This window comes from Lepidochelys kempii, chromosome 6 (assembly GCF_965140265.1).
Source record: "Lepidochelys kempii isolate rLepKem1 chromosome 6, rLepKem1.hap2, whole genome shotgun sequence".
In the NCBI taxonomy this organism is placed as follows: domain Eukaryota; kingdom Metazoa; phylum Chordata; order Testudines; family Cheloniidae; genus Lepidochelys; species Lepidochelys kempii.
Genome location: NC_133261.1, coordinates 120,253,302 through 120,265,599, shown reverse-complemented (window position 1 = coordinate 120,265,599; position 12,298 = coordinate 120,253,302). Strand labels below are relative to the sequence as shown.

Here is a 12,298-nt window from a genome sequence, read left to right as displayed (position 1 = left end):
TGATTTAGTGGTCTGCTGAAGCACCCTCTTGTTGAGATGGATTAATTATGTCGATAGGAGAATGTCTCCCATCAGCATAGCACAGTGTAGACACCGCATTAAGTCAATGTAAGTTATGTCATTCAGGGGGTGATTTTTACACCCCTGAGCAATGTAATTTACTCATGTCAACTTAAGTGGTAGTGTAGACAAGGCCAAAGTTTAATGTATTTTTATTAGAGCTGGTTGAAAAACAGACATAAGTAATTGAATATTTCATCAACATTTTTCTCCTTTTTTTGGGTCAAAATTTGAAATCTGAAAAATTTCAACCACCTTTATTTTTTTAGTTGTCCAAAGGGCCATTTCTGTGGGGGGAATGACTCCATACCGGTCAGTTTCAACTTGCAGGGTTCCTCTAGAGCAAGTGGGGCAAAGATCTTCTAAACTTCTAAACTTGAGGACAGGCATGTCAGCAATCCACACGGAGCTCTAGTTATTGAGGGTGATAGCACTCATAACATCCAGGGGCCCAGTGTCTCAGCATGGTCCCTGCCCCACTATGACAGCATGGTTACAAAGAACCCTTTCCCAGAGCATGTCCCAAACTCACCCTCAGATGCCCAGAGGGGAGGTTTCAGTGGAGAGGGGAGGAATGGTCATAAGAAGCATTCAGTATTATTACAGCCATTCAAATCCTCACATGGTTTAAGGGACAATACCTCCCTCTACACCTACAGAGTCAAAATATAAAAGAAGCTTCTACAAAGCTGGGGGAAGAGGATACAGATGCTGCTTTTTAGGCTCAAATCCCTCACTCGCATGGAGACCCCAGGTCCCAGGGTGATTGACTCTTTAAGGGGAGTCAGGGCCCACTCTCCTCTCTTAAGGAGAAGGAACCAGTCTCGGCCATTTGTAAGAAATTAACCACAGAGGTGGATGGATGGCAGCTAACTGACTAATGGACCTGATCAAAGGCTACCAGAGCTCAGTTTGAAAGAGTGCTCCTGGACAGAGATGCGAGGCAGGCTGCTGCCTGCCTTACAGTAGGCAGGCCCCGGACAGAGGGCTGTGGGACTCCTGACCCAGGCAGCAACCCTCCCGCGGGCACCCCTCCGCCTCAGAGCCTTCTCCCTCTAGGGCCACCCTCTTTCTAGCTGAGCGCCGGTGGCCTTTTTGGGTGCAAGGGCTCCAAAGCCAATTAGGAGCCAAGCAGCCACCTCGGGCTGCCATGGGCTGCGCTTCCTTCTCGAGGCCCCTCAGGGAGAGCCGGGGCCCTGCGTCCCCTAACAGGAGCCCGACACCCCCCAGTTCCCTCACCCGTCGGGGCTTTCCCAGAGGCCAGGAGCGGCCTGGCTAGGGGATGGGTTGTTTCAGGCCCAGCAGAGGCTCGCTCAGCAGCGATCCCCAGCCCCGCACTTGTCCCCCGCTGCGCTGAGACGCGAGGGGCTCCTGGGCGCTGCTCGTAAGGGGGGGGTGGCGGCAGGCGGGCCCCGATTCTGCCGGGGAGCCCCCGCGCTGGGCCATGGCTGGTGACCGCAGGCCGGCCGCGGGGAGAGGGCGGCGCCGCTGGCAGGTGTGGGATGCTCGGCGTGCGCCCGCCGGGGCGGCTGCGGCGTGTGTGCGCGCCGCGCCCGGCCTGCGGCGTCGGGCGCCGGCGGGGAGAGGCGCGCTCGGCTGCGGGCTGCGCCATGGCGACCGACAGTAAGTGCGAGTCCCGGGGCCGGCTCTGGGCCGCCCCCCTTCCCCTCCGCCGGGGTGGCAGCGCCGGGGGCGCAGGAGGCACCTCTGCCCCGGGGGGAGCTGCGGCGATGGCTGGCGGGGGCCCGCCCAACCCGCCCTCGTGCCAGCTGCTGTGGACCCCCCCCCCCAGCCCGCACTCCAACACCAGCCTCCCCCGGCCCCAAGCCCTGCCACCCCCACTCCTCTGCCCAGCCCCTTCTGGCCTCCACCCCCTCAGGCCCTAGCTCCTCACTCCCCTTTTCCTGCAGCCCCCTCTGCGCCCCCAACCTCCCTTAGCCTGGCTGCCCAGTTGCACCCCTCCCTCCTCTCAGCCTTCCCACTGCCCTACCTGCCCCAGCTCCCCTTGACTTCTACACCCTTCTGAGCAAGGGGGAGCTCCTCTGGGGGGAGAACTGACTGGCCCTGGCCCTTTGCCTTCCCCTTCCTCCAGTTCTTCTCCACCTGCTGCGAGGCAGGGCTCAGGGAAGCCCTGCTAAAAGCGGCAGGATTTTCCTGTGGTCCCTCGATGCCCCACCAGAGCAGAGAGAAATGCCCCCCGTTAGGAGACGGGCGTCCAGCGACGGCGATGTCAGCTGTAAAAGGCCGGGCCTGATGCGGAACTTTTGACTTTCGGGCCCGTCCTGCTGCTAGAATGAGGAAAATCAAGTTGGCCCGGTTCGGCGATCTCAGCCTGCCAGCTATTCCAGTGGCACCGTTTTACATGCAGTTTAAATCTTTAGTAAGAGAGCCAGGAGGAGTGGGTTTTTTTATGGACGTGATTTTATATTTCATTTTATTTGAGAGTATAAGATTTAGGTGTATAGGCATTGATTGACTTCTCCGTTCACGGGGGCTGCTCTGGTCAGGCTAGTGGGGCTGTGTATTGGTGGGGCAAATTCCATGCCTGCCTAAAACTTGCAGTTTGGGGGGCAGTGCCCCACAGACTCTTCAAACTACACCTAGGCTTGGGCTCACCTGTTTAGTATATCCCCCCAAAAGTGGGTTGCCTCCCAGTCTAGCTCAGTGGTTCTCAACCTGTGGCCCAAGGGCTGCTTGTGGCCCAATTAGCACAGAGCTGCAGCCCATGTGACATCCTCAGGGCCATACACGTAGTATTGGATGTGGCCCACATAACACGTTGTGGGCCGCATATGTGATCCACAATGGTAAATAGGTTGAGAACCACTGGAGCTCCTGAGAGACAGGACTGCTTCTTACTATTTGTGCATATAACTCCTAGCGTGATGGGACCCTGATCTCGGCTGCAGCCTCTAGACACTACCATTACTAATAACGGTCAGCTTCTGTTTTGGCTCATCTGTTACAGTTGTCGCATGGACAAGAACTGTCCAGGCTTAACTTTTGGCTGCAGTAGTTTTATACGCACACATGTGACATCCACCTCTGTTAACTGATATAAGCCACGCTAATGTTTGGCCACCATGTTCTGCAACATGCCACCTTGGATTCACCAGAATTAGTACCTGGTTCAGGGCACTCTTAGCTTGTAGAATCACCATCCCAATCTTTGTCTTCATGTTTTATGGAGAAACATAGACATTAATACTTGTTTAAAGTTGCTTAATTGATCCATTGCACGTGGCCTGATTGAAGAATTGTTTTTGAAAAATAGTACGGAGTTCTTTAAATGATGGTGTGTATCAAGTTATAAATGGTCAAGAACAAAAACCTGTGTTTGAGTTTTTTGAAAGCAGTTAGACTGTTCAGGGAATTGTAGTTTCCCTTTGCCTTTAACTGTACAGTGATAGATAAATATGTCTGCTGTTCCTTGATTTCTTTCAAGAGCATCTCCCTAAGGAAAGAGTGTCCTGTGCAAGGCCCAGATGAGATGCAGGTTGTTGTGCACTGCTTTTACTGAGGCCTTAGAAGAACTATGAAATGACCTGATCTGTTCAATTTTATATGACAACTTTGTCAAATGCTGGCTTTCCTCCTGTTGCTTTTATAAGTTAGATGGGACCTGAGGGCAGTGTTGGTGCTAGATATATAATTAATAATGGTTTTTATTTTAGAATATTTTACAAATATATGAAAGTACAAAGGGCCAGCTTCTCGTCCCCAGAGTGGCTGCTTTGCACTGCCCTGGCAGCACAAATGTGAGATGTATAGATATCAATATGCCTTGAATCTACTTGTTAATAACTATAGAGCCTTCAGTCCCTTAAATCAAAAAAGCTATCCCTCTATTTCCCCCATCAAAAACACAAACAAGATCACAAGATGTACCTTTGTTTGCCTCTCACATCTTCCTCCAGGAACAGAAAATTGGATGTTTAAACAAAATCTTCAGGTTATTGTTTATTTGGGCAAGAATGTCATAACATATATGAAGGCAAATGTGTGTCTTCTCCTCTGACTATCTAAAAAGAGCCTCCCACAGGCTGACAAACCAGGGTAACATCATCTTGGCCTGTGCAGAGTGACCCATTGTGTCCTGTAAAGTTAATCAAGTTATAGAGATGGGTGGAGAACTTTAAATCAGTTAAGAATAGCTTGTGGAGTGACCTACAGAAAGACAAAGGCTGTAGGGGGTCAAGCTTGCTGTATCTTTCACCCCCCCCCCCGACCCCAAGTTAATTTGTCTGCCTTGTTGATCAGATATACATCCCTATATATGTGGATGATCTGCTTTGTTTCTTCGATACAATGTCTCTTGTTCTGTTGTGATCCCTGAAAGATGTGAAATAAAAGGTATTAGTTATAAATAAGGAATGTATGGACTGTGTCCACTAAATTTAGAGGAACTAAAGGCTTCTCTTGGGTTTTTTTCCTAAATGTTTGTTGCAGTCTGCAGGTGGTATGAATTATATGGCACCAGAAAAAAAAAGAATATTGAAAAATATCATCACCTAACCAGTGTATAACTCTGTAGTATTAAAAGAAATTGCTTAAAAGTGATGTGTGTGGGGGGGGGAGAATTCCAATTAACGGTCTGGGTTAATAGAGAATTACAATCCTTGAAATGAATAAACTTAGGGCTGTCAATTAACCACAGTTAACTCACGTAGTTAACTCAAAAAAATTAATTGCGATTAATCGCACTGTTAAACAATAGAATACCAATTGAAATTTATAAAATACTTTTGAATGTTTTTTCTACTTTTTCAAATATATTGATTTCTATTACAACACAGAATACAAAGTGTACAGTGCTTACTTTATATTATTATTTTTGATTACAAATATTTGCACTGTAAAAATGATAAACAAAAGAAATAGTATTTTTCAATTCACCTCGTACAAGTACTGTAGAGCAATCTCTTTATCGTGGAAGTGTAACTTACAAATGCAGATTTTTTTTGTTCCATAACTTCACTCAAAAACAAAAAATGTAAAACTTCAGAGCCTACAAGTTCACTCAGTCCTACTTCTTGTTCAGCCAATTGCTAAGACAAACAAGTTTGTTTACATTTACAGGAGATACTGCTGCTTGCGTCTTGTTTACAGCGTCACCTGAAAGTGAGAACAGATGTTCACATGGCATTTTTCTAGCTGGTGTTGCAAGGTATTTACGTGTCAGATATGTTAAACATTCGTATGCCCCTTCATGCTTCGGCCACCATTCCAGAGGACATGCTTCCATGCTGATGATACTCGTTAAAAAACTAAAATGTTAATTAAATTTATGACTGAACTCCTTGGGGGAGAATTGTATGTCTCCTCTTCTGTTTTACTCACATTCTGCCATATATTTCATGTTATAGCAGTCTCGGATGATGACCCAGCACATGTTCATTTTAAGAACGCTTTCATAGCAGATTTGACAAAATGCAAAGAAAGTACCAATGTGAGATTTCTAAAGATAGCTACAGCACTCAACCCAAGGTTAAGAATCTGAAGTGCTGTCCAAAATCTGAATGGGACGAGATGTGGAGCATGCTTTCAGAAGTCTTAAAAGAGCAACACTCAGATGTGGAAACTACAGAACCCGAACCATCAAAAAAGAAAATCAACCTTCTGCTGGTGGCATCTGACTCAGATGATGAAAATGAACGTGCGTTGGTCCGCTCTGCTTGGGATCATTATTGAGCAGAACCCGGTTATTTGCATGAACACGTCCTCTGGAATGGGGGTTGAAGTATAAAGGGACATATGAATCTTTAACGCATCTGGCATGCAAATATCTTGCGACGCCAGCTACAACAGTGCCATGCGAACTCCTGGTCTCACTTTCAGGTGACGTTATAAACAAGAAGCAGGCAGCATTATCTCCTGAAAATTGTTATCAAACTTGTTTGTCTGAGCGATTGCCTGAAGTAGGACTGAGTGGACCTCTAGGCTCTAAAGTTTTACATTGTTTTATTTTTGAATGCAGTTATTTTTTTGTACATAATTCTACATTTATAAGTTCAATTTTCATGATAAAGAGATTGCACTATAGTACTTGTATGAGGTGAATTGAAAAATACTATTTTTGTTTTTATAGGGCAAATATTTGTAATTAAAAAAATAAATATAAAGTGAGCACTGTACATTTTGTATTCCGTGTTGTAATTGAAATCAATGTATTTGAAAATGTAGAAAACATCCAAAAATATTTAAATAAATGGTATTCTATTATTGTTTAACAGTGTGATTAATCATGATTGATTTTTTTTAATCGTTTGACAGCCCTAAATAAAACACACACAGTCTGTGATGAAGAAAGGATTAAAGATATTTGTACGCTGATGTCATCTTCTAGAAGTTGAAGAAAGCAACAGAGAACTTGAGAGAGCATGAACGTGAGAGCCTTTTTGGCAAGTTCCAATAGAAATAAGAGATTTGCCCCTTCCAACGATCCCTGAAAACAGGGTATAAAATTGAGGTCACTATGTGGGACCTCAGAGTTTGCTGAACCCGCCAAAGAAGCTGTTGAACTTGTAAAGTGCTACTAGGCACTTGGGCCAGCCGTGTGGCTAGCTCTCACAAGCTTGCAAGGACTGAGAAGTGGTGAGATTTCATTTCAGGGGTTGTATTTTTCTTGGTGGTCTTTAATAGAAGTAACTGAAAGTTTCCTTGTTGAGTCTGTACTCTTTCTAATGAAATCTCAAGGAACCATATTCTGTATTTTAACTAAGTGACGCTATGTGCATGTTCCTCCTTTGTAAATCCAAATAGATTGGCTTATGAGAGCCTCCAACAATAACTTTAAGCAGTTGCTTTTGGTGATATAAACTAGTTCCTCTCAAATCAAGCACAAGGAATAGCGGACTATTCATAAGAGTGCCTTAAGACAAAGTGCATTCTAACTTTCGAGATAATTATTTGAACATAAGAATGGCCATACTGGGTCAGACCAAAGGTCCATCCAGTCCAGTATCCTGTCTGCTGATAGTGGCTGATGCCAGGTACCCCAGAGGGAGTGAACCTAACAGGTAATGATCAAGTGATCTCTCTCCTGCCATCCATCTCCACCCTCTGACAAACAGAGGCTAGGGACACCATTCCTTACTCACCCTGGCTAATAGCCATTAACCTCCATGAATTTATCTAGTTCTCTTTTAAACCCTGTTGTAGTCCTAGTCTTCACAACCTCCTCAGGCAAGGAGTTCCACAGGTTGACTGTGCGCTGAGTGAAGAAGAACTTCCTTTTATTTGTTTTAAACCTGCTGCCCATTAATTTCATTTGGTGGCCCCTGGTTCTTATATTATGGGAACAAGTAAATAACATTTCCTTATTCACTTTCTCCACACCACTCATGATTTTATATACCTCTATCATATCCCCCCTTAGTCTCCTCTTTTCGAAGCTAAAAAGTCCTAGCCTCTTTAATCTCTCCTCATATGGGACCCATTCCAAACCCCGAATCATTTTAGTTGCCCTTTTCTGAACCTTTTCTAATGCCAGTATATCTTTTTTGAGATGAGGGGACCACATCTGTACGCAGTATTCAAGGTGTGGGTGTACCATGGATTTATTTAAGGACAATAAGATATTCTCTGTCTTATTCTCTATCCCCTTTTTAATGATTCCTAACATCCCGTTTGCTTTTTTGACTGCCGCTGCACACTGCATGGACGTCTTCAGAGAACTATCCACGATGACTCCAAGATCTTTCTCCTGATTAGTTGTAGCTAAATTAGCCCCCGTCATATTGTATGTATAGTTGGGGTTATTTTTTCCAATGTGCATTACTTTACATTTATCCACATTAAATTTCATTTGCCATTTTGTTGCCCAATCACTTAGTTTTGTGAGATCTTTTTGAAGTTCTTCACAGTCTGCTTTGGTCTTAACTATCTTGAGCAGTTTAGTATCGTCTGCAAACTTTTCTGCCTCACTGTTTATCCCTTTCTCCAGATCATTTGTGAATAAGTTGAATAGGATTTGTCCTAGGACTGACCCTTGGGGAACACCACTAGTTACCCCTCTCCATTTTGAAAATTTACCTTTTATTCCTACCCTTTGTTCCCTGTCTTTTAACCAGTTGTCAGTTCATGAAAGGATCTTCCCTCTTATCCCATGACAACTTAATTTACGTAAGAGCCTTTGGTGAGGGACCTTGTCAAAGGCTTTCTGGAAATCTAAGTACACTATGTCCACTGGATCCTCCTTGTCCACATGTTTGTTGACCCCCTTCAAAGAACCCTAATAGATTAGTAAGACATGATTTCCCTTTACAGAAATCATGTCAACTTTTGCCCAACAATTTATGTTTTTCTATGTGTCTGACAATGTTATTCTTTACTCTTGTTTCAACTAATTTGCCTGGTACTGATGTTAGGCTTACTGGTCTGTAATTGCCGGGATCACCTCTAGAGCCCTTCTTAAATATTGACATTATATTAGCTATCTTCCAGTCATTGGGTATAGAAGCTGATTTAAAGGACAGGTTACAAATCATAGTTAATAGTTCCGCAATCTCACATTTGAGTTCTTTCAGAACTCTTGGGTGAATGCCATCTGGTCCCGATGACTTGTTACTGTTAAGTTTATTAATTAATTCCAAAACCTCCTCTAAACTTCAGTCTGAGACAATTCCTCTGATTTGTCACCTACAAAGGACAGCTCAGGTTTGGGAATCTCCTTAACATCCTCAGCCATGAAGACTGAAGCAAAGAATTCATTTAGTTTCTCTGCAATGACTTTATGGTCTTTAAGTGCTCCTTTTGTATCTTGATCGTCCAGGGGCCCCACTGGTTGTTTAGCAGGCTTCCTGCTTCTGACGTACTTAAAAAACATTTTATTACCTTTTGGCTAGCAGTTCTTCAAACTCCTTTTTGGCTTTTCTTATTACATTTTTACACTTAATTTGGCAGTGTTTATGCTCCTTTCTATTTACCTCACTAGGATTTGACTTCCACTTTTTAAAAGATGCCTTTTTATCTCTCACTGCTTCATTTACATGGTTGTTAAGCCATGGTGGCTCTTTTTTAGTTCTTTTACTGTGTTTTTTAATTTGGGGTATACATTTAAGTTGGGCCTCTATTATGGTGTCTTTGAAAATTGTCTATGCGGCTTGCAGGGATTTCACTCTCGTCACTGTACCTTTTAATTTCTGTTTAACCTCCTCATTTTTGCACAGTTCCCCTTTCTGAAATTAAATGCCACAGTGTTGGGCTGTTGAGGAGGTGTTCTTCCCACCACAGGAACGTTAAATGTTATTATATTGTGGTCACTATTTCCAAGCGGTCCTGTCCTGCTCTCCACACAGGACTAAATCGAGAATTGCCTCTCCCCTTGTGGGTTCCTGGACTAGCTGCTCCAAGAAGTGTGATAAGCATATCAGAAATAGTGAAGTATTGATAACTGATGATTACAAAAAAATGTAGTAAGAAGTCCTGGTGATCAGTGTTTTATGGTACAGCTGCTGGGCCCTGACACCGACCTATGACAATTGCTTGCAGGACTGCATGTGTGTTTTGTGTTCAGAACATTGCTGGAATGTTTGGTATATCTAAACATGACTTGCAAAACTGTTGATTATATTCCTGTGTGGTTGTTGGTGAATCAACAAACTAGTTTGGTTAAAAATAGCTGTGTCCTGATCTGAGAAACACTATTGAAGATAAAAGTTGATCTGAGAAGAACCTAACATAATTTGTAAGCTAATGCTTCCTGGACTATACAAAAGTGGCTATCCATTTTAAATTCCATTTAGATGTTAGCTATGATATTTATCCAATTGGCGAGCTGGATTTCAGCTTTAAAATCTAACTGCACATTGGGAGTAGATTTTTATGAATTTACCAGCCATGTTGTCAGAACAGCTGCAAAGCTGGCTGAACTGACCATCTGAGGATTCCCCCTGAGTGAGGAAAGTTGTGGATGGAGTAAAGCTCTCATAGTGGCCTCTAGGGCTACAACCTCTCATAGGGGCCATTCCTGGCAGAAAGGGGGCATGACCAGAGCATCTCTATTTGTTGGTGAATCCTGGTGGCCAGCAGCAGCCAGGCATATGTTAGAGGAACCCTGAGGCTGCACTGATTTATATTAGTGATCCACCAATTGTCCTTTTTGTCTCAAGGATTGGGGGTGAGGGGAATAAAGAGGGGAGTGAATGACAATCTTGGCCCCACCAGAGGCTGCACCATTGGGCAGGGCCAGTGAGTACCAAAAAACCTGAATAATTTTAATGCATATCTAATATTAGGGGTCTATTCTTATAGTATTAGATCCATCCAGTATTAGATCCATCATGAGACTCTTATCAAATGAAAGCTGTTCCAAGAGGGAATAAACTGTAAAGAAAAGAGAGAGGAGAATTGCTACAAGAACACCAATCTGTTAAAGTAGTCACTTTTAAGTACTAGAAAATGTTGGATGTTTCTGTATTGAAGATGAATTCCAGATCTTCTTAAAGTTTTTTAAATTGACATTTTAGTATTTTTCTTGTTTCTTTACATGGGGTTGATTGTGACCATTAATAGTTTTTTATACACCGGTTCTGGATATTTATTTTGAAGGTGCTTTATTGAATTTACATTACCTGAACCTACTCAGACGTTAATCCTGGAGTAGGCATGTCTCTGTGTTTTCAGGGAGTTGCACAGAACATAGCTACAAAGGATCACAGGTTTCCAAACATGTTTCTAACTTTATATGCCTACTTATGTGGGTTGAATCATCTGTGTGTAAATGTGACAGATTTTTAGACAACTGTTACTTGTTTTATGGACTCAGACCTTGTTTGTTATGAAACACTTTTGTAGATATAAAAGTAGAGTGGATTATTTTAAAAACAATGTAAAATGCTTTGACTTCTTTGAGAGGCACAGTGACATTAGAAGGCAGCTTTTACAAGGAAGCCTAGGAAAATCATTGCCACAAGATGTTGAAGCAAAGAGCATAGACAGGTTGGAAAGAGAACTGGAGATTTAGAGAAACAAACAGAATACTGACAGTTACAAGTTTTAGGCTCCAATTTGGCAAACACTCATGCCTCTGCTTAACTTTACCATGTGAATTTAGCCCTGCTGATATCAGAGTTGGGGCCAAGCCCGGGCTGTAGCTCGGGGGAGGGGGGTGTGGACAAGGGTAAGGGTGAGCCAGCTGGCACCACAGCTGCGGACGAGAGCTGGGACCCTGCGCAAAACCTGGGGGTGCTGCAGCACCCCCGCACCTTTAGTTCCCGCCCCTGTGACTGAACGGGTATGTAAAGGCCTTTAGTTTGAATTGGACTTAAGTGAACAAGTGGGTTTATCTGAACAAGTCACCCCCGGTGATGGGTGTGGGATAAGAACTTGAGCAGAATAATAATCTTTTGAGGGAGAGGGAAATCCACAGGAAAATATGGCTCTGTTACAGCCCCCATCTACAGAGCCTGTTGTTTTTTTAGCTTGAGATGTAGAAATGCATTTTTAGCTCAAGAGGTCCCTGCTTCAATCCCTGGTGCCAGGCAAGATGGCTGCCATCACGTATGCATGTGCAAAGGGTGGGGATGAGATCTGGCAAATGAACACGTGCTCAAAAATTTGCAGGCAGGATTAGTGGATGTCTGTTAAAAACAGGCTGTCACTGTTCAGAACATTTGAAGTCTCTCTGGCCTGGTGACCTACCTCGTCTCTCTGGATGGCATAAAGACATTAGGTTTGTGGTATTGCTGGAGATGATTCCTGCGACTTTTGGCTGGCATTGGGTAAGCACCATGTATTCTGCTGTCTGAGAAGGGAGTGCACCAGTCCATTGAATATGTATGTTAGATACAAGACTTCAGATAAAACACAATTGTAGAAGACTTTACTGAATGGGGTTACACAGGTCCATATAAAAGTGCTTCCTTTGACTTCTTTGCAGATATCCAGTATCCTCTCAGATATCTTGATTTTTGTTGTGTAAACCATTATTGTGTCATTTGATGTTCTGTTGACTGAATTCTCACTCTCCAACTGGAGACTTGTATTGTGTCTGCCTGTGGTGATTATAAAGCAAATCTTGAAAAATGCCTGCTTAGTTAAAAATATTGCTTGAGATCATTGGTCTTTTCTTAATACTCAGGACACACTGAATTTTCTGAAAGAGCTTTTGTTTGTGCTTACAACATGTCTCTGTGGAATAATAATATATTTTTAATTTGGCAGTGTAATCAGAATTTAGAACCCAAGGAGGACTGGTTACCCCATGGAATTAACATTGTTCTCTGTGGAAATATGC

General features: G+C 43.5%; 1 protein-coding gene across 1 annotated transcript in view; it reads left to right on the top strand.

Annotated features, from left to right (window-relative positions):
- The first annotated feature begins 1,617 nt into the window (after positions 1 to 1,617).
- Positions 1,618 to 12,298, top strand: part of SYT16 (synaptotagmin 16) — a 142,312-nt gene continuing 131,631 nt past the window's right edge. The window contains exon 1 of the mRNA XM_073349902.1: positions 1,618 to 1,683. Within this exon, the coding sequence (XP_073206003.1) occupies positions 1,671 to 1,683 (13 nt within the window). The 5' untranslated portion in view covers positions 1,618 to 1,670. The remainder of the gene's footprint in view (positions 1,684 to 12,298) is intronic.